The sequence below is a fragment of the Mustela lutreola genome, chromosome 4, assembly GCF_030435805.1.
Source record: "Mustela lutreola isolate mMusLut2 chromosome 4, mMusLut2.pri, whole genome shotgun sequence".
Taxonomy (NCBI): domain Eukaryota; kingdom Metazoa; phylum Chordata; class Mammalia; order Carnivora; family Mustelidae; genus Mustela; species Mustela lutreola.
The window spans coordinates 50,044,736-50,065,907 of NC_081293.1; the positions used below are offsets into that span (position 1 = coordinate 50,044,736).

The following is a 21,172-nucleotide window of genomic DNA, read 5'->3' on the forward strand; positions in this document are numbered from 1 at the left end:
TTATGTTTTTAAAAGGAAACCGCTCAATGTCAGATTCTTACCCCCAAGACCGGATTACCTCCACCATCTGATTATTATGTGGCAAGTCCCCATTTTTAGTTAATACTTATTTGTACAAATTAATTCCCTAGGCTTCATTCCACACCGGGATAATGAGGGATATTTTTGTAAAGGTGGCTTAGGTACTGGATTGGTGTGCTATATAAGAACAATTTTAACATGGTTCTCCTTCATCAAGAATTACTTTAGAATCCGAGTTAACCAAAGAATGTTGCTTTCTTTCTGGGCTGCAACTAAATTTCTGAAAATAAGGATCAAAGGTTTTAGGGTTTTATTTGTCTTTTGTTTTCTTTTTTTTTTTTTAGAACAAAGTTGTCCACACAAAGGTTGATCATCTCATCAGTTTGGGAGTCACTGAAGCCAAACAACAAAAGTACAAGAAAAACTTTTTTGGTTCTTTCATTCACATGCAGCCTACTTCCCCCCCCCCCCTTTTTTTTGAAAGACAAAACTATGCTTTTTTTTTTTCCTTCTTTTTTTTAACCTACACTATTCTTTTTATACAGGGTGTTGGGGTGTGCCTCCTAGACAGGAAAGGATAGGAGACAATGGATTTATTAGGGTTATATAAGGGAAGAATTAAAATACACCCCAGGACAACTCTTTTTTTTTTTTTGTTCATTGTATTTATTATTAAATGCTACCTATCAGACTACAAAAAACTTTGAATACAAGTATTTTTCTTGTTTTCCTTTTTAAAATTTTGAAATCATTAATCTGGGAAAACTAATTAGTATTTTCTTGCTCTCTTTTTTAAAGCAATCTCTACCCCCAGCCTGGGGCTTGAATTTGCAACCCCAAGATCAAAAGTCACATGTTCCACCAAGGGAGGCAGCCAGTTGCCCCAAGAATTTTTTGGCCTCCTGGTCGAAGGGGTGCAGGTCAAGGGTCCAAACAACATTATGTACGTTCTTCTTTTATTCACTTCTATGCTTTTGACAAAGAAAATGCTGAAATGTTCTTGGTTAGGTAAAGCCAAGGAGTAGAGAATTGGGGGAATATTTCCTTCTCAATGCATCCCCTTGAAAGCTCTAGTTCCGTTGAAAATGTTTTCAAACTGTTGCAATCAGTTTTTTTTTGTGTTGACTGCAATCAGTATTTTTTGTTCAAGTCAAAACCCTGTTGGTTTTCCCCAGTTCCTTTTAGATGGGACAGGATCCTCTTGAAGAGCTGAAGATGGGGAGATACTGTCCCAGAGTAAATAAAGGTCGGATCGACCTGGCCCGGCTCTGGGGAAGCAGCCGTGTGAGTTTCACAGGACTCCTTCCCAAGACATTAAGTAACTTTATTTTCCTGTTAGATACACTCTCCAGAGTAAAAATGAGACCTCCAAGGGAACTGGACTCTTGCCAGGGGCCTCCCTCTCCTGTTTAGTTTCATGCACACACGTGCATATCTTATCTTGGATCCTTATAATTTTTAAGTGGGCAGCAAGAAAGGAGGCTGATTTAGGGGCTTTCAATAGACCCTGCCTAGATGCAGACCACCTGCTGCCCTCTCAGAATCCGAGTATTTAAACTGAAGAAAAAGTAACTTCTAGAAAAATTCAGATTTGCATCTAATATTCACCATTCTGTCATTTGGAATTTAAAGCCTTATGTTGTCTATCCCTTATACCCCCAACTGTGCCTTCGGATAAAACTGCCTGCTTTAGCCCAACTTATTTTCTTACAGTTCCCTAGCTTAGTACCTTCCCATCTCTTCGCCTTTGTCCAATCCGTCCCCTCCACCTAGCACGCCTTCCCACCCAGTGCTGCCACTATGGGGTGGCTTCCGTGTCGTGGCTTCTGTGGCCGGAGTGTTCCAGTCCCCGTGTTTGTTTCAGAGGGCATGTAGCTAAACAAAGCTAACAGCTCTGTCCACCCCACCCTTGTCTCAAGTCTGGCTTTTTTTCCTGACCACCTGTATCTGCCAGCAGTCATTATAAGAGGCATTTCTCTTATCCCTCACCTGACGTTATCAGGCAATATTTTTGTACTGTTATTTCATGTAAATGTGTATGTGTGTGTGTGTGTGTATAAAATCAATTGTCTCCCCAGCTAGACTTGAGGTTATCTCCTGTTGTGCATCTTTAAAACAAGAAAAAGTAAAAGTAATGCCCAGGCCCAGTTCCCATTCTCATGAGTTTTGCTGAATAGGGTCTGAAGTGAGACTGGTGCATTGATTGGTGTTCTATGAAGTTTTCCAGTCTGTTTTGTTGAAAGGCGGGGTTGAGAACCAGGAGCTAGGCTACTTTCTTCTTGGATCAGGAATTCTGCTTTCCTATTCTGTAATACTTTGGAGTTTGGTTGAGTAGGAAGTGTTGGATTGTAATTTGTGGCTGGATCGTAATTGTGACTTCTGTAGTGGCTGGTTCCTGTGATATCTGTCAAGTAGCAGAAGAGAGCATTAAGCCCAGAACCATTGCAAATTAGAGCTGAAAAGACCCTTATACTTAATGAATGCCAGTCCTCTAGGAGGGAAAGTGTCTTTCCAAGGCCACACCTTTGATCCAGGCTGGGACAAACTTGGGCTCCTCTTTGTGCTTCTTCTCTCTACAACATCAGCAAATAGGATCTATTTCTTAGGAACCTTACCAGGGTCTTAGCACTATGAGAGATTCAGAGATGTGTAAACTACAGTAAAGGAGCTTGTAAGTCTAGTTGGGGAGTAGGACATATTGAAATAGAAAACAAATTATAATGCAAAAAAAATAAGGAGATGTCAGAGGGGGTGTAAAATGAGAAATGCCAAGGGATTTGTAAAGAAAGGAGGGATTCTGTCTTATGACAGTTGCCTGAGAAGTCTTCCTGGAGGAGGCAGGCTAACCTATTTGTTGAAGGATGGGCAGAGTAGGTAGGTGAAAAGACAACCTGTGGGAAAGAATAGTGGAAGAGTCACTGTCCCTCTGCCCCATGGCTCTCCTGACCCTCACCATTGCCCACATGCATGCCCCCATCCCATGACCTCCTGCCAGAAATTCAAGGGAAGGAGCCCCTCACAGTCAGCATGCTAATTTAGTGGGAACAGTGGTATTTTTCATGTAATTTAGTGGGAACAGTGGTATTTTTCCACGTTTCCATCTGACTTTCATTTGTTATTGCTCTGAATGGTCCCAGCCTTCTCCAATTGAGGCCCATTTAAATGTTTTCTGGCTTTTTTTGTCTTTATGACACTTAGCATAGCCTAATTATTTTGATCTCAGCAGTTCACTGAGACCATATGAAATCTAGGACAGAGGTGCCAACCAAACCACAGCAGAGGAAGGGGGATGGGTATTGAATCTCACCCATCCTAGTACACAGACACAGAATCAGTTGCTCCAGGCAGAGGAGAGAGCAAGAACCCAGCTGAGCAGAACCAAGTCAAAAGAGCAGAGTGGCTTTGTGGAGAAGGACCCAATGGCTGAGAGCTCTAATTACGTCAATTACTCAAAGCCAAGTCAATAATGATGGATAATATTTACCCTAAGCTTGCCAGGAATTCTTCTAAACACTTCTTGGTTTTTCAGTCCCTTCTCACAACAACCCTATGGGGAAAGTGCTCTGGGTATTCCCATTCTACAGGTGAGAAAACTGAGGCTAGGTAAGGTTGCCAATTACCTGGGTTTGGACCTAGCAGTGTGGCTGCAAGGTCTGTATTAGCTGTTAGTCTTTCTTACACTACAATATGCGTTGACTTAAGGGGAGGGACATCCTATACCTCACAATCCTTCTCTCTAGGATGGCACACTTGTGTGTCATTGGAGCCAGGGCCAGAGATGGAAACTAGGAATGCCTGCCCTGTGCCTGGGGTAGAGCAGGCAGCACCAGGGGGTTTGACCAGCTGGTGAGCTCATGCTCTATGAGACACTTTACCCTCCTGAAACAGAAGCCCAGTCTTCTGCAAGATTTTTCAAACAGAAGTTAGTAGTGCGTAATTTTATGGACAAGCTTCAAACTTAAAGATTGCCCTATACCCAAAAATCCCTTAGAGGAGCAGAATGGTGCCAAGCAGAGCATGTCGGGGCCATATTTGGTCCTCAGGCTGTCAGCATGTGGCCCCTGGTTATTTCTTTTAGCCCCCCAACATCCCCACATCCCACTGTCCACATGTGTCCAGCAGGGATAACAGCAGATCTTGTGACATTAAGGTGTTGAATAAATTGTCTGAGATCAGAGCTCTAGTGAAGGTCAGAGGTGGGGACTTAGGCAGGTGGCCTGACTAGAAACTTGTATCCTCCTGCTACTCCGATGACCAGAAGTCTAACCGCAACTGGTCTGGATTAGAAGTCGGCAGCCCTGGGCCCCGGCCCTGGCTCTGGGTCTGCATATTAGTGCAGCCTTGAGCCCAAAGAGAATGAGACCAGAATATCTTTAAAACCCTTCCAACCCTCCTCCTGCCTTCTATACCTTATTGTCTGTGTTGACCAGAAAGGGGCCTACCATGCACCAGCATTTTTAAAATGTTGCACAGGATATGTCTGAGGATAAATTATAGTAGAATGCAGATAATGATTTTATAGTTCAAGAGCATATTTAGAAGGTGACTATGCCCTTAAGAAATATACTAAATGCTGTGTTTAGTGTAAAATCACAATCCAGACTGGTCCTTACCTCCCAAGGTTAAAAACATACAGTATTTCTAAAGTGTACTGGCAGAACATTCTTCATCAGGCCATGGGAGTGTACCTAGCTTGCACTAAAAACCCATGCATTTTACCTTTATCTGAGTTTCAGAGAAAATATCAGTGCAACCATCTGGAATACATATTAGAATTCTAGGTGGCTCTTGACAAAACCGGCTCAATGGAAGATATGGTGTTTATGGATGAACAAGTAATATTAATGATATTAATAATAATGGTGGTCCTCACCTGCATAACATCTTACGGTTTAGAAAACAATTTTATGTACCCACAATTGACAGTAGGTGGGTCTTCAAATAGAATTATTGCAGCAAACATTAATTTTTAAGATGTAAACAGTAACGTGAAAATGGAAATGAAATGTGGACATTTCGTGCCAGTCATATTTGCTTGAAGCCATTTCAGGGGAGGAAAAACAAAAAGAGAAGGAAGGTAACATCTGAATCAAAACATATAAGCAAATAAAAACTTTTACCCCAAAGTGAAAATGTAAATCAACATTGTGTTAACCAGGAGAATTTGATGTGAAGTGTGAAATTAAGTCCATGGGAGACCTGACCCCTTCTCTCTGTTCTGTTTCTCACCCTGGGCAGGTGGCAAATCTCAGATTCCTGAGGCAGCACGATCTTTTCTCCACTCCTTTGGTTGTCTGACAATTTATAAATCCACAAGGAAACCTTTCCTGCAAGGGTCTTCCTTAACAATCTCATGCAAACAGCATGAAGTGATCAAAAGAATAACTCTTGTTTTATATTTGCTTTGCCCACTTCTGAACAAGGGAGTATATAAACACACATGCAGATACAAACTAAGCTAACATCTCTGTAATGACAGGCAGGGTGGCAGAACCAGCAGGTTCTTGAGAACACTTCGGAGAAATGGGCAGGGCATGGCCAGGGCTTGAGTAAGGAGAGGGAGGCACTTGCCTTGGGCTCCACATTTAAGGGGACACTAAAAATCTCAGGAGTCAAGGGAGAGTTTCATGAAAAATTTTGTAAAATCAAAATGCAAAAAAAAAAAAAAAACCCAAAAAACCAAAAACGATGCATAAAATGTCAGAATTTTAAATAAAGACAGGACAAATAGTGACTTTAATGCTGGCATTTCCATACTGATAAGCACAACAAAAAATTGACAGCACTTTCCACGTGCCAGGAACTGTGTTCGGTAGTGCACAGTCATGCATTCTTGGTACATTTTAGAGGGACCTGATCTATCCAGTGGTAAATCCAAATCTATTTGATCATAAACCATATTAGAGGAAGAGTTCTTCTTTTACAGGCTCCATAAACTCTATTACAGTCCATTTTGTCTTTGTTAAACATAGGAGTCAAAAATTACAATCCCTGTATTTGCTATGATCATTTCAGACACACAGCTCTAAAAGATCGACATTAACTTAAAATATATTAGCATGCTCGTATCTACGAAGCGCCATTGTTTTCTGGGCTCTCGCTGATGATTTTATTAAGTATACTGAAGGAAGGAGAAAATCAAAGGTAATTATAAATTTATAAATACATAATTCATCAGCATAAAGTGATTTTAATGGGGTGGGTGCAGAGTTATCTATTTCCTCGTGAAAATAACAGAGATGTTCTGATTAAGCCCCTAATCTACTATATGTGAAATTCTAACCGAACTGATGGGGCGCATTTTCCTTTCCGAGACTACCTTTGATAAGAAATGCATTACAAACTCATCAGTTTGGCTTCCTGTTAACAAAGAGACAGCAGCCGTCTGGATCATTCTGGATTCACAGTGAAACTGCCACACCATGTATCCTCCAACTAAAGCCGTGCGAGTTTGACAAGGGGCAGATGAATCCAGGAGTTATTGCGCAGGGGTTTAAATCTGTGCGGCAGCTGACGGTTGAAATAATCATCTATATATCGCTGTGAGCTAGCTGGGGAAAGGTTGAAGCTGTATATTTTCAACATATCTAGTCTAATGGTTAATCTGTTGTCTTGTGCGGGCTCTCTCAGGGTGGACTTGCGGCGCGCACTGACAGCTTCCAGGAATTGCTCCTGGTCGATGGGGTTGGCCTTGATTCTCAAAGCGCGCAGGAGACAAATCGGACATCGCTTGAGTTGGAAGATGGGAAACTCACCTGACTGGTTTCCCCAAATGCCAGGGGACCTGCCGGACCCCTGGCGGGTTGGATGGCAGGGATAGTCGGATCACTAAGCTACCTCGGCCCCTCCCAGCTTCCCCAGATCTGTGTACTTAATGTGGGCTCCACGTGTGTTCTTTTGTTGTTTGGCCGTCTTGGTAGATGGGGAAAAACATTGTCCTTTTCGATAACTGGATGGCTAGGAAAATGTGAGAAGAAAATGAGAGCGGAGGTCAGCAAGCTTTCTCTATTAGGGGCCAGGTAGTAAATACCTCGGGCTTTGCGGACCCCCTGGGTCTCAATTGCAATGACTCAACTTGGTTGTACAGTGAGAGCGGTCATAGACAGTAGGTAAATTGAGCAACTGTGGCCATGTTTTAATAAAACTTTATTTATAGCCATTGCAATTTGAGTTTTCTATCATTTTTGTGTGTTGTGAAATATTCTTCTTCTTAGATTTTTTTCACCCAACCACTTAAAAATGTAAAGACAGTTTTACCGTATGGAGTTATACAAAAGCATGTTCCAGACTAGGATCTTGGGAAATAAAAGGAGGAAGAAAGCAACTCTTGGTGCCAGGAGTTTCACAAGCTCATCCCTATTCTGAAACCCATCCCCCACAAACAGGTTCTGCACATGCCAGAGCTACAGAAAGGAATCTGCTACATATACTTTTTGGCTTCAAAGTCATTAGCATCTCCTTGGTGTCAGAGTAAAGAACAGGGAGAGAAGGAAAGTTGAGAAGGGGTGCTTCATGGGACTCCTGTGTTTTTTTTTTTTTTTCCCCAGTTGGATTCAAAGTAAAAGTTATCTTCCATCTTCTCCTGCTTTCCCAATCTCCAAACTCATAGCAATAATTCAAGGAAATTCTCGCATTTATGTTAGTTGTGTATTTGTTCTTAGAATTCCATTGTTCATCTTTGTGTCTCATCTCTGAGAAGCTAATATGTAGTCTTTGCTTGAGACTTTTCTTTGTCCTTGAGATGAAAGAAATAATCTGTTCCAAGAAAAAAAAAGAGAGAGAGAGAGAGAGGAGAAAGCCAAAGGCAACCAGATCTCCAAAAGGAATTTTCTACCCAGTACCAAGAAGAGCATTGGGCAAGTTATTAGAGCAGGTCAGGTTTTTAGTGAAGATATATGAGCTGAGATTCTAGATACAGGGGACCTTGATGAATGTCGGACTCCTACCAGGATGCATATAGAATGTGAGGCTTATGGTTTGAGATGGGTGGGGGGGAGCATGGTTTCCATAGGTAACATCTAATCCGCCCTGTTTGCTTTCAGAGGATCCATTAGACCTGCAGTGTTTCCGTAGGGAACATTGCTGTCCAGGTCATGTGGGTTCTGTTAGTATATTTATGTAGTATTTTTTCCTCTCTCCCATGTAGAAGCTGAATTCTTTCATTACTCTGTGTTGATGGACTCAAACTTACACAATTCAGGTTTCCCAGGCAGTGAATAGAGCCAGAAATACACCCTGTGATTAACTTCTACATAACCTATTGTTCCTTAAAGTCTCCCTCCCCTTTCTCCTATTAGCTCTACAAAAGCCAGAAATGAAAAAGCTGCAACATACCTCCCCTCCCTGCCCTGCCAGCCTACCTGGGGACAGTTGCCCCTGAGCCCGGGCTCAGGTCCACAGGACTACGTACAGAGACTTTCCATCCTCATGTTATGTAATGGCAGGCTAATGTTATTTTCAAACCACATCCTCTAGGTTTTCCAAATAAACCTATTTGCTATTTCTCAGCTAGAAGTTGTGAAATTATCCTGCCTGATAATGTAAAGGATAAAGGTATCGTTCAGTTGTAGACAGTTACATGCGTTCTGTGTTGGCGATGTTATTATTGTTGGCATCGTTTTTGAGAGACAGCATCCTTCCTCTTTTCATTATCTGTGTATTCATATTCTCCGTGATCTTTCAAAAAAAATAGGCTTATTGATTGGTCTTATCAATAATACTGCAAAGTGTTCACCGATCTGCTGGGGGATATCTGTTATCCCAAGGTTTTCAGACCAGAAGCTCTCATCTCAAGAATATCGCACACTTCAACTCCCCCATGTTCTGATACTGAGCTGCTCATGACCCTCTAGGTGTAGAACTTGGCTCCAGTGCCTGCTTTACCATGTCCTAGCCTCCTTCTCTGCTCACACCCACTGATGGGCACACGACATGCCCCACTTCTGGGATTCATCGTGAACCAATAGCCAAGTGTTCCTTTCTAGCAATTACCAAAGCAAACTCACAGTGTGGATTATTTATCTGGCATGTGTTGTTCTTGTTGTTTTCCTTCATTGCTTCTGGAAGCATCTGCATCTTCTCATCCATCTGGTTTGTGTCACAGGCAACTGGGGTTCTGGTTGTCTATGATGACAAGACAGTCCCTCCGGAAAGCAGGTGCCATTCTGTGTTCCCATCCAGGGCATGCTCTTTAGTGGCTACATTCTAAGACCTTGAGAGTTAGATAGCTTGGATTTCCTGGTGAAAGTCTCAGGGTTTCTGTCATATCAGAGAGAGGTTGGGTCAGCTAGGGAGTCTTATCCGTTGTGAATTGTATATTGGGAAAAGACTGTATTACCGTGACTTATAGGATTTTTCTTGGGGACAAAGCCTGGCAAACCTAGAGAAAATAGGAAGCACACTGTTACATCCCTGGGCTGACAACGTGACCCTCTCTCCTTACCTTCAGTTTTGGTGAAACAAGATTGTCATCCTGAAAGGTGGAAAACACACAACCGCTTTCCTTTTTTATCACTCATGATACTAGGAGATGCTATACCTCCTTTCTTAGGAGTGGCAAACCCATGGTTTTTAACACAAGTTAGGCAGCAATCACAACCAAGCTGACCCAGCCTGCTGTTAGAGATGAAAATGATACTTTCACAGTGAGGATTGATAACTCGGAATATAATGATTATTTAGTAGGATGCATTTTATCAGACTTCAGGAAATAACGGGTCTGGTCTTGCTGCTAAACTGAGTTTTCGGTGTCTATGTATGTCACAGGGGAAGGGTATTCTGTAGGTTTTTGGAAATTATTGCACAAACAAGATTATTTTGTGACATATTATCCTTTCTGACATTGATGACAAAAACACAGCAAAAAGAATTTCAAGAAGCCATCAGGGTAAAAGAAAACTGCAGTTGAGCTGCGAGGAAGAAACTCCCCTTTTCGTAAAGCTATAATTCTATTCGATGATAAAACTCATTTGGAACTTCCCTAATGAAAAATTTCACAAAGGATTCATTTCCGTTTTCTTTTCTCGTTATTGTTTGGCAGTCAAGGTTGCAGCCAGATCGCGCTATCCCAAAGACCCATTTGAGTTCAAGGACACAACTCACGGTCCTCGGCTTGTGGCCGAGCCAGGTGAAGGAGTTCGGGAGTCCGTCTCTCTTTTAAATAACCGCACCCTTCAGCGTTCTATCTTAACATGCTGAGCTCGGTTGAAGAAGACAGATGTACTGTTGTCAATTTCAGCATGCGTTCATTCAGCTTGTTGGGCAGCAAAATCCCAAAGAGAAAAGCCATAGCAGACAAGAAATAACAATTAAAACAAACCGGCCTCCAATCTAGCAGCTTGCTCAAGACATTCTTCGGAAGCCCTGTTAGCTAGATGCCTTTGCGCTCAAGCCACTTTGCATGCCGCTCACTCTGAGTGATTCCAGTGTGAATATGACATTACTAATGACCTGCTAAGTGTGTGCAGATGTGGGTTTCTCCAGATGTGGTGACTCATAACGTAATGGAGATAGCCAGTCGCCTCATGTTTATGGGTTGTTTGCCTTTTATTGCATTTCCGAGGTTATTTGCTTTGAACTGTTTTTTAACTCCGGCCAACAAATTCACCTTTAAGTGTCACCTTTGCGTCATCCCCCCAAACCCTGTGGAGGAAATGGAGAAGAGGGAGTGTGCCCTCAGGCTGGACCTGAGTGCCGGGCTCATCACACGGCAGCGCTGGGCTCTCTGGAAAAGCTGAAAGTTGGAATCCTTGCCCCATTTTACTCGAAAGGCCTGCAAAGAGGCATTGGTAACCTCGACACAGTGTTTGCAAGCTGGCGAGACCAATAAAGAAAGGGATATCTTTAAAAAAAAAAAAATCCAGTAAAATATATGATCATCTTGAAATAAGCCCAGAGCTCTGGCTAGTGTTTCTGGAGGATGTTGCCTTGCTTTTGCTTGAAAACAGAATGCCGATGAAAAGTCGAGTAAAATGTTGTTACAGATGTTCGACTCTGCATTAAGGCTGTTGGAATTACCACCACATCTTAAATCAATTCCCAGAACATTGTCTGGAGGTTATGTCATTGAAGTAATGAATCCTCTTTAGTGAAGTATAAGCAAACATGTTAAAACATCATTGTAACTTTAAATTAAACTCTAGCGCCAACCAAGGGATCTGAAGCCTCATTAGACTTGCCTGACATTTTTCTAGCACTGAGTCTTCCCCAACTGTAAAACTGTTAGATTCAGAGCCTATTAGACAAGTGAGCGCTGGGAAGTTACAACAGCACATTAAGTGTTATACTTAGGGATGTGCAAAAACAAGCCCTTGAATTTTATGAGCACTTGGAGACTGGATGGAGTTCAGCTCCTATAAAAATTCCACATTGGATTCCTGAACTTGTTTGTGTTTTAAAGAAGCCGGTAAGTCAGGTTCCTTTCAAAGATCGTATCGTCGTGCGCTTGCTTCCACAGCCTGATGCGAGTGAAAATGCCAGAGACAGGGGTGTATGGTAATTAGCCAAAAAGCAGGCGAAGTAGGAGCCTGTAAATGTGCGTTGGCATGAGGTAGTGGCCAATTACTTCGATACATTTGTCTTTCATGAAAGTAAGTAAATTTCAGGCGCTCTTTTAATTTAGTTTTTATTCCTTTCATGTAGTCACAGAAGCCACCACGAAATGAAAATTATATTTTATAGCTTAACTAAGAGTTTTTCTAGATCTGCTTTCTTAAAATATGCAGAAATTGATAGAATCCATATAAAGGATAATAATTAAATATGGTTTATAACCTACTTATGAGTAAGAAGTTATCACTGCTTCTCTCGTGGGATCTAAGCCATATGTAATGGTCTCCATTACACAACATTCATATATTTAAGCTGAAGACGCCCCCCCCCCAATTCTTCACGGAACAGATCTGCATTTCCAGGCCTGTGAGTGCAGAAGGAAACCTTTGAACGTGAGTTTCATTTAAGAGAACAAATCCCGGTTTAAATGCAATATGATTATGATGGATGATCTTTCTGAATTGCAATGAAAATAAATAGGTTCCTTGCTTAGAAGGAGGCATAGCTTGAGCACTAGAACAAAGTGTCTCTCTGGAGCTGGGTAACAGGGATTAACTTACATGTCTTCCATGTGAAGATCACCGCAGGTAAACAAACGGACAATGTGCGAGGATCATGGGCACTTAACCAAAGAGGCTTATTTATTTTAGGTCCAGTGCAAATGGGGGACAATAGTTAAGCAAAAGAATCCAACAGAACTGCCAATGAATGGGACTTCTGTTCATACTGAAATGGACCCACTGAATAAGTTAGACAAAACCATGGCAACATCTGGTGGCCTTAAATAAACAGTAGCCTAGGTTGGGTAAAAGACCTTTCTGGGTGTGTCATGCTAACCATAAGAAGACCTGTATGATAGAGAAGAAGGCCTGTCTGATAGAAAGAGGTCTTTCACCCCAGCTAGACCCACCCACTCACATGCCCACATGTTCTCTAGTCTGTCATGGGACTCAACTAGTCTAGGTCACCCTGAACGCAATACAGCAATTGCAAGGGGTCCATATTAAAAGCTGAACTTGTATTATGGGTGCAATCGATGTAAGGTTTTCTAGCCCATCCTTACGTGGGGAAAATGCAAAAGTATACTTATACACACACCTCTCTCCCTATCTCCCTTTCTCTCCTCTTTCTCCGTCTTTCTCTCCCTTTCTCTGTCACTCACTGCCTTTCTATCCCCTTATTAACCCTGGATGCCTGGCCCCCTATCCTGGGAAAGGAAGATGAATTCAGGTCAAGCTCAGAGTGCCTGTTTGCTTGCCGAGAGATGTGTATCAACTCTAAGTGATTTTTTTCAATACCATTTATGTGGCTTGTATTTATTTCCTTTAATCTTTTAAGTGCTGTTTAGTCTCTGTGTGATTTGCTGTGGATACTCATTTCTGATAAGATGCGATATCCTCCCCAGCCACTCAGTTCCTGCCTGGAGCCCTAAGTGACTGATAGGGTCGCAGCCCGAGCCTGGGCCTCAGGGGGGATGGGACGGGGCGAGGGAGCAGCTGGTAGAGGGAGTGGGCTGTGGGCATTTGTAGGTGCTTTCTTGCCTTCATTGCTTCTGGAATCGCTCTCACCTCAAACTGCTTTCTTGTTCCCTTTCCATGTGTCAGCCAGAATATAGTCAACCCCAGACTAAGAATGGAATAGGGGAATGGACCAAGTGGCGTACTTTGAAGCAGCTTTGGGAGATAGTTAGATTATTAAAATCCCTTGGAACCATGTATTGTAATATACTACATTTATTTAGGGTTTTCAAGGAAGTACCATATAACGCATGCCCTGATATGGGTCTTCCCGGGCAATGTCAAGTAGCAGAGATGGCATTCCACCCCACCACCCCCCGCGCCCCACCTAAGACTTACACCATTAACATATGTCAAACTTCTTTTGATGTCACCTCTGCTAATATTTCTCTTCTTAGCTTTAAGGTTACTGCCGTGCTTTCCGGGTTTCAAGGGTGCTTCCTCCCAGTCTGTGTTGCAGTCAACTCTAAGAATCCAAGGACCCTCTATTTTTCCTTCTTGACATTACAGCTTTAGCCTGAATTGGTGGGGGTGGGGGTGGGCAAAGCGGGGCTAGAATTTTGCCGCTGATGCCCTTGGGTGAGGGGCTGGGTGCGCATCTGCTAATTATCAAGCCGCTCTCTTAAAAAGAAGCATGATGTGAGCTAATACATCTATAAAGCTTATTAGTGGGTGTCTTTGGGCAAAAGCAGTAGAGTGTGCTGTGTTGTTTGTGAGTGAACCTTCACATTGCTTAGCGATCTGTGTGGTTTAGACATTTGGAAAACAGCCTTTGGTTTCCAACGCCCTCTGCTGCCCTCCCTCCCTGTCCCACCTCCCCCCCAACCACATCATCAGAGATATCACTCAGTGGCAACCTCCTCCTTTTATTCGGGTGCTCTTCTGCAGCCTGGTTCTCCAACCTCACAGCCCAGTCTTAATGAGTGGAGAAGGGATCCCATGTGCACGCCCCCCACACGCTCTCCCTCTAGGGAGCTGCAGGGACAGAGCCAGGATTGGCTGGGGATCCTTGAGCCAGCAGGCACCAATGTTCCCAGTCTTCCCCAATTGAAACTGGCTGTCAAGGCCTCAGATCCTTGCCCCTCTCCAAGGCTCTTCCTCTGGCGTGCACAGATGAGGCACCTGCTAAGTTGGTTCATTTGTACGATCAGCTGCTCTTCTGCTGCCGTTTCCCATACAACTTTATCTCTGATTGTGGTTTTGGAAAAACCCATTCTATTAGCAAAGTAACTACAATTAACTCTAAGAATAATGATTGAGCGTTTCCACACACACACATATATATACATATATGTATATTTTCTATATACAGATAAATCATGATTTCTTTTCTCTCTTACGGCAGGGCGCTTACAAACTGGTGTAGTCTGTTTCAAGTGCATGTTCAAAAGCTGGAGTGCTAAGAGGTGATCATTTCACCTTTTCTAAGCTGGCCTCTTTGACTAACACATTTGGTCTTTGTCACTGGGTCCTAAAAGCCAGCCATGAATTCCTAGTGAGTGACTGAGCCGTGAGTGTGTGTCCTTTGATATCTTGCCTGTATCTCTCAGTCTGCCCTCAAACTGTTCATAATCTCATGAGCTGCCTGTCTTTCCAGTTGAAGATGAGCAGCCATCAACACTGTCCCCCAAAAAAAAGCAGCGGAATGGAGGCATGCGGAACTCACCGAGCTCCTCGCCCAAGCTGATGAGGTAAGAGGAGGGGCCACACGGGGCACCCTTCCGGCTCCTCAACGCCCCTCTGGGCCCCCTCCCCACCCCACCCAGGCCCAGAGTCTCCCCTCCCCCAGCAAGGCAAGCACGAGACGGGGGAGGGGACCCATCGTTAGGTGGCTTCTTAAAGGCTGGAGTATTTATTCTGTCAGCTTGTCAGCAGTTAATGATAGAGCTGAAAAAATTCTGTCATGAAAAACAGTTTGAAAAGCTGTTTGAAAAATACATAGGCTTTAAAGTCTTAGCTGTCACCATGTCCTGTCTATGTGTAGTTCCTAAACAGCAGTGGCACTAATGACGCCGGCAACCAATCAGAGGGATGCGTGTGGTTAGTTCGCCTCCGGCGAGTCTCTTTCTGCTGGAGTCCCTCCGAGGACTGTTTTCTGTACTTAAGGCCATATGTGAGATGTATCATCACAATCAAAAATGAACCTGAAGATTACCTTCCTTTTATCCTGTCTATTGAAATCAAATTTCTGTTAATTGATTTTGACTCATAAAAAAAGTCTAATAATCTGTGGACTTGCCAAAGCAAAGTTCAAAAGTAATCCAGTTCTGCTCAGGCTAAAAGCAATATTAATTATGAAATAGAGCGTGTGTGTAGTCTTTCTCTCTCTTTCTCTCTCTCTCTCCCCCTACCTCCCTTCCCTCCTCTCCTCCCTCCTACCTCTATCCCTTCCTTTTTCCCTCTCTTTCCTCCCTCTCTCCTTTTTTCTTTCTTTCTTTCTTTCTTTCTTTCTTTCTTGATGATGGCTTCCTCTTGGAAATAGCAAATGAAACCAAGTTTCAACAGAGTTCTGCAGGTTTCTCTTCTGGGCCTCTTTATCTTTCATATCCCCTGGTTGTTTTTGATTCACCTGCCAATCCCAGTGCTTATTTCCTCTAACATCCTAACTCTCTAGCACCTCCGTGATGAAACGGGAGTGATCCCTAAGTCATTACTGCCATGGAAGCACCTGCCATCTTGATGCTTGATGCTTCTTTCTTCTTCTCGTCTCTTCTCTCTCTCTTTCCCTCTCTCTTTGGACATTGGCTGCTCTCCCCCCTTTGATTATCGGCATTAAATTATGTCCATTCTTCTCCCCACCAGCTCCCCGCACCCCGCCCCCCGCTCCGCTCTTCCCTGTTTCCACACATTTGCATCTCCCTGGCCCTCTATGACCACCCTTCTAGGTCGCAGATGGGGCCGTCCTTCTCCCTGCTGTCGAGGACACAGGCTCCAGGAGGACTCCCCCCAGCCCCATGTCCGTTTCAGTTAGGATCATCTCTTCCTGGGAGATGTTTCCCGAACAGCCCTCTGCCTGCCCCTTCGCTCAGTCTTGCTGGGGTGTTGCTGATTTACATGCTTGTTTACAGTTTATGAGGAGGAATAAAATGCACCAACTGCCAAGCTTCTCATTTTTATGATGGCAGTTGTCATGCTAACATTCATTTCCTATTTCCTCACCTTTAGGTAATCGCCTTATCTAATGCTAATAGTTTTACCCATTTAAAGTAGAGAAAAGCCCAGGCGCTTTCTTTCGCCTAAATTTAGAGAGAAGCAAATAAATAAATAAAGAGAAGTCTGAAAAATCTGAAACCTTTGGAGCCAAATTCCCTGTCCCTGTTTGCTATGTAAAGTATGGCTCATTTCTTTGATCTTGAGTAATAATAATTCTGAGGCGTTATACTGTTTTCATATGCTTCAAAGCTGTGTCAAAGTTTTGCTGCTTAAGGGTACTTCTTTATTCTGTTGGCTCTTGGGTACCAAGATGACAGGTCTTCTGTACGAGGTGGAAGCTTTTTTAAGTCGTAGCCTTCAGCAAAACATCAAATTACCAAATCCAGGGTAACATACTTCTACACAAATGCCTTTCCTGTAGATATATTATACCATATATATTAAATACTTTAGTGTTACACGCTACATTTTATGTGCAATAGAAAGTGATGGTTTGAGGTAGCCTTGGGGGGACTTTTTTTCCACAAGCAGAAAAAGCTAGTGTATACCGTATCAAGCATGGTTTTTACAGGACTTTCTGCCCGAAGGCCTTTGTAAATAAGTAATGATCAACAGATTGGCTGTGGGTTTTTGAAAAGCATGCCTATGTCAGTTTGCATGATGGGGGAGAATTTTCAAAGTGGGTCTTGCTTTCATTGCCTGTTGGAGAGGGGCTGAGGGAGCAGTCATCCCGGGCTGGGGCTGTCTGCTCTGCGGTGCATCAGAATTGCTAAACGTGGGTCAGGCGGCAAGCTGAAGCTCGCCAAGCTACAGAACTTGGGTTTCTGGTGTCGGTGCCTTTGGGCTACTCTCTGGCCACTGTGACTGCTTTAACCCACCTGCCCACTGCGGTCTCGGCAGCAGCTCAGCTGGCACGGGCGGTCCCATGACAAGTCAGAGGGTCTTTGACGTTCCTCCTTCACCATGACTTTCTGTGTCCCAGGTGCTCTGCATCGTCTTCTGTCGTGGAGGCAAAGGCCGGGTGCTGAGCCCTCCTTTTCCCTTTACTCGGCAGTTTTGCTCGGTTTGAATGTCCGGCACAGACACGCGGGCAGCCAGGACCTAATTTTGTTATGCCTCTCTTGTTGATTGAGAAGCAAGAGAGGAGCTCATGCCGCTTCTTGTGGTTTCTCCAGGTCACCCCACCTCTTCCCAGACTCCCTTTCCACTCTACAGAAGATAGGACTCTTAGGTCCTATTCCTTCTGACCTGAAAAATCCATAAAGGAAGATAATGACTTATCTGAAGTGGGTTTTTCGACATGAGTTTGTGGCTTGGCTTGTTTGAGCAGAATCGATCATTCTGAATGTGGGAAGGTTTTAGTGGCCTATGGGCAGTGATAGGAACGACTCCAAGAGAAACCTGAGAGTCCAGAACAGGCAAGGATGGGCCTGAATTTACTGCTGTGGCTTCTGCAAATAAAACAGGCTCCTGTGTGAGGGTTCCCTGCAAACCATTGGCTGGAGTGAAGAGCTGCCGGGACCCTGCACTCGTGGTCTTTGTCTTCCCTTTGTTCTGGGATCAGACTCACCCTGGTTTTTCAGTGCCACTTTGCTCCCCGCTCAACCATTAGGCGAACAGCCTTGTTTTGTGTGTTTGGATCCTGATGCACTAGGGTTTTCAGTCGCCCTGACAGAAAACAATTCTCGCAGCCCAACTGAGCCAAATGGCAACATCTGTGCTCCAAGACAGTGCGCCCCATGTCTTGACGGATGATCTTTGGCTTACAAACCCCCCAAGAGGAGAAGACCATGGGGTTTCCCAGGTTCTTGTTATCTCCCTTCCTTGTTGATCTCTTAGCCTGCAATGATTTACGGAACCTCTCCTTGTTTCCCTTTCAAGTCACCAGGCCCTCATTGCCCACCTGTCCCTGCTAGTGAGTCTTGTACCTTGGGAGGAAGACTGCACTTTCCTTCCATTGCAAGACCGTAGAGGGCAAGATCATTGTCTCTGGATAGCCAAGTTGAGTGCTTTTAATTTCAGGGGTCTTGGAGACCCCACTGGACATCAAATGAAAGCTGTCTACAAAGTCTCTCTGGGGCTAGGGAATGCACATTGGTTACCATTTTGACTACAACTGAAGCAGATTTGTGGCTTCCTTCATTCCCCACCCAGCTTACAACTGTGCTCCATTCTTTCCACGCCCACCCTGAAGGAGCTGTGTTCACAGACACTGGTGGATACTAAGAGTATTTCTCCAGCAGGTAGACAGTATCAAGTCAATGTCTGGACTCCCATGCTATATCCTCAAACTGGATCCAGAAATGTTGTTTGTTTCAGCTGTCTGTTTTGATTCCTTTTCTTAGATTAATTCACTTCTCATCTAGCAAATGCTTTTTGATAGCCTACTGTATTTGGGATTGTAGGAAGTCTTTGAGGAGCATGAAGAGGATGGGTTAGAGTAGGTCTCTGCTCTTCAAAACAATCCCTGTAACATAGGAGACGGGCAAGTGTGTGTGGCAAAACAGAGTAGAAACAGCTTGGAGATGTACTGGCGTGGGCTGTGAGAACAAAGAGAGCTGCCCTTACTTCTGGTTTGGGAGGCAGAGCCTGGTTTGTGAAGGAGCTTTCATTTAAACCTTGCCCTCGATGATGAGGGGGAGTTCTCTCATAATATCAATGCTTACCCTTGTTCATGGCTTACTGGGTACCAGGCATCATTCCAAGAACATTATGCCTGTGAACTCACTGAATCTTAACTATGGCTCCATAAGATGGGGGAATTATACTTTCCCCCATTTTACAAATGAAGACGCTGTGTGGCGGAGATGTAAAGTCTGGTGGATCTAGTGAGTCTTACCCAATGAGGAATATTTGGACCCAGGTAGCTTAGCTTCCAAGACCATATTATGAACTCTTTCACTGTTCCATCCAATGGAGGAAATGAGAGTGCTCAGGCCAGAGTAAGAGGCTTGATGTGGCTGGAGCAGGGGCTTCTTGGAGGGGCATAACCAGACTTGGCATGCTGTAAGTATTCGTGTACCCACTCATGAAGACCTTTGCCTATCATTGGTACTGGGAAACCCTTGCACGTCTTGAGGATACAGAGTTTTGGGAGGCTCACTGGTGGCAGTATAAGGAAAGGTATAGAACCAAGCCTCCCTCAGGGGCCTTCTGGACACATATTACATAAATAGGTGTGAGCAGAAGGCCCAGCCAGCCCCAGCCTCTGCCAAGGTCCTTCGGATGCCAGACCACTTAGGGTCTGGCCAAAAGTGGGCCACAGTCTTCCGAAGAAGGATACACAGCATTCCTGACATCAGTCCATGTTCACCATTTTCTCCAGGACCTAGGAAACTTGGAATCAGATGGAGGGGCCGTGAGCCATGAGGACTCATGCAGGATGTGCTGGGTAGATGGTTTACCAAAGAGATGTTCCCAGCCAGGCTGGTACGGTTCATTGACAATACAGAAAGCAGAGAGGTTGAACATGGTGAGGGGAGTTTCATGTCCCATGGCCTAGAAAATATTAGAGATTGGTTGACTTCCTGAACAGGAAGGGAAGTAGGATTTGAGGAAAACCGATTAGCCTCTTGGGCATTTACTGATCATTAAGTGGAATAAACTCATCTGCTTGTTAAGTCCTATCCCTCTCTTTTGACTCCTACCTACCATGGGGTCTTTTTATTAGGACCGCCAACTTGAAAGGTTCTAGTAATAGAAAATGGCAAGATGTCCTGAGCCCTGTCAGATTTGGGGACAGAATGCCATTCTCGCTGTTCCTTCCAACTGGGCAGAATAAAGGCGGCAGGCAGGGACAGCTTAGCTAAGTAAATTCACCTCTGAATGCACAAATAAATAGCCAATGACAGGCCCCCATGGGACTGGAGAAGAAAGGAATAGTGGGGCTCATCATACCAGGGCTTGGGGCGGATTTGACACAGGTCTCTGGACAAGTTGCATTCTCAGCAGCGGGTCATTATCCCATCCTCTCCTTTCAAGAGCGTCTTGCCAGCTCTCCTCTAGGACTGAAGAACATTTCAGTCCTCCCAGGTTGTCTCCCAGACATAAAGGCAGTAATTTTCTTCTTCCTTTTAGAATGGCGGTGGCCTAACGAGAGATGATGTAGGAGGTCGCAGTAGTTTTTGACTGTTTACTTGTTAGGCAGGAAAAAAGATGTAAAGAGATGGAGAAGTTGAAAGTGATGCTGGTTTTGGCAGAGTGGCTAGAGCCTGGCCTGAATGTTTTGTCAAGGTGACTCCAAGGACAGCCATGAAAAGGATGGGTGGGAGATGCGGGTGGGGGTGGGGGTAGAAATGGGGGCAGCTGTGTCTCAGGAGAGATGCTCATTATACAGGAGGGTGGGGGCAGTGTTGAAGGATGAGTGAAGGTAGGAGCCAGAACCAAAAGCCCATATCCTTCCAACATAGCAGGAAATCCTATTGGTCTAGAAATGAAATGTACCCCAGAATGAGGCAGATTGTTTATGGTGCTGAAAACCCAAATATGAGCCCTTTTGAGGAGACCACCTGAGACTGTCTTCACAACCAGAGACTCACTTGCACGGCTGTCACTCTTGAGCAGTGCAGTGGAGGACTTAGTTACTAAGCGCCTTGTGTTTTTATGAAGTAGAAGAGGAAATGAGGAGAAAGGAGGGTAGAAAACTGAATTATAAGTGTACTTTACAAGAACTAATATTTCACTTGCCTTTTTTTAGAAAAAAAAATATATTTTTGTTTATTTGAGAGACAGAGGAAGAGCATGAACCCGGGGAGATAGAGAGGCAGAAGCAGACTCTCTGTTGGGCGAGGAGCCCGATACAGGGCTTCACCCTGGGCCTTGGGATCATGACCTGAGCCAAGAACAGACACTTAAATGACTGAGCCACCCAGATGCCCCTTCATTTATCTTTTTATGTTTGTTTATTTGCTGATTAACTCATGGGCGTGGAG

The 21,172-nt window shown here is 44.1% G+C and overlaps 1 protein-coding gene across 16 annotated transcripts in view; it reads left to right on the forward strand.

The window, feature by feature from the left end:
- Positions 1 to 21,172, forward strand: part of KCNMA1 (potassium calcium-activated channel subfamily M alpha 1) — a 730,798-nt gene that overhangs the window by 618,565 nt on the left and 91,061 nt on the right. For 11 of the 16 annotated variants that reach the window (XM_059169808.1, XM_059169795.1, XM_059169796.1 and 8 more), the window contains one exon: positions 14,686 to 14,779. Coding sequence is in view for 15 of the 16 variants with exons in the window: in XM_059169795.1 (XP_059025778.1) it covers positions 14,686 to 14,779 (94 nt within the window). In the remaining variant the exon portion in view is untranslated. Of the gene's footprint in view, positions 1 to 10,060; positions 10,148 to 14,685; positions 14,780 to 21,172 lie in introns of those variants that run through there. The other 5 variants (XM_059169794.1, XM_059169797.1, XM_059169799.1 and 2 more) reach the window with 1 other exon arrangement.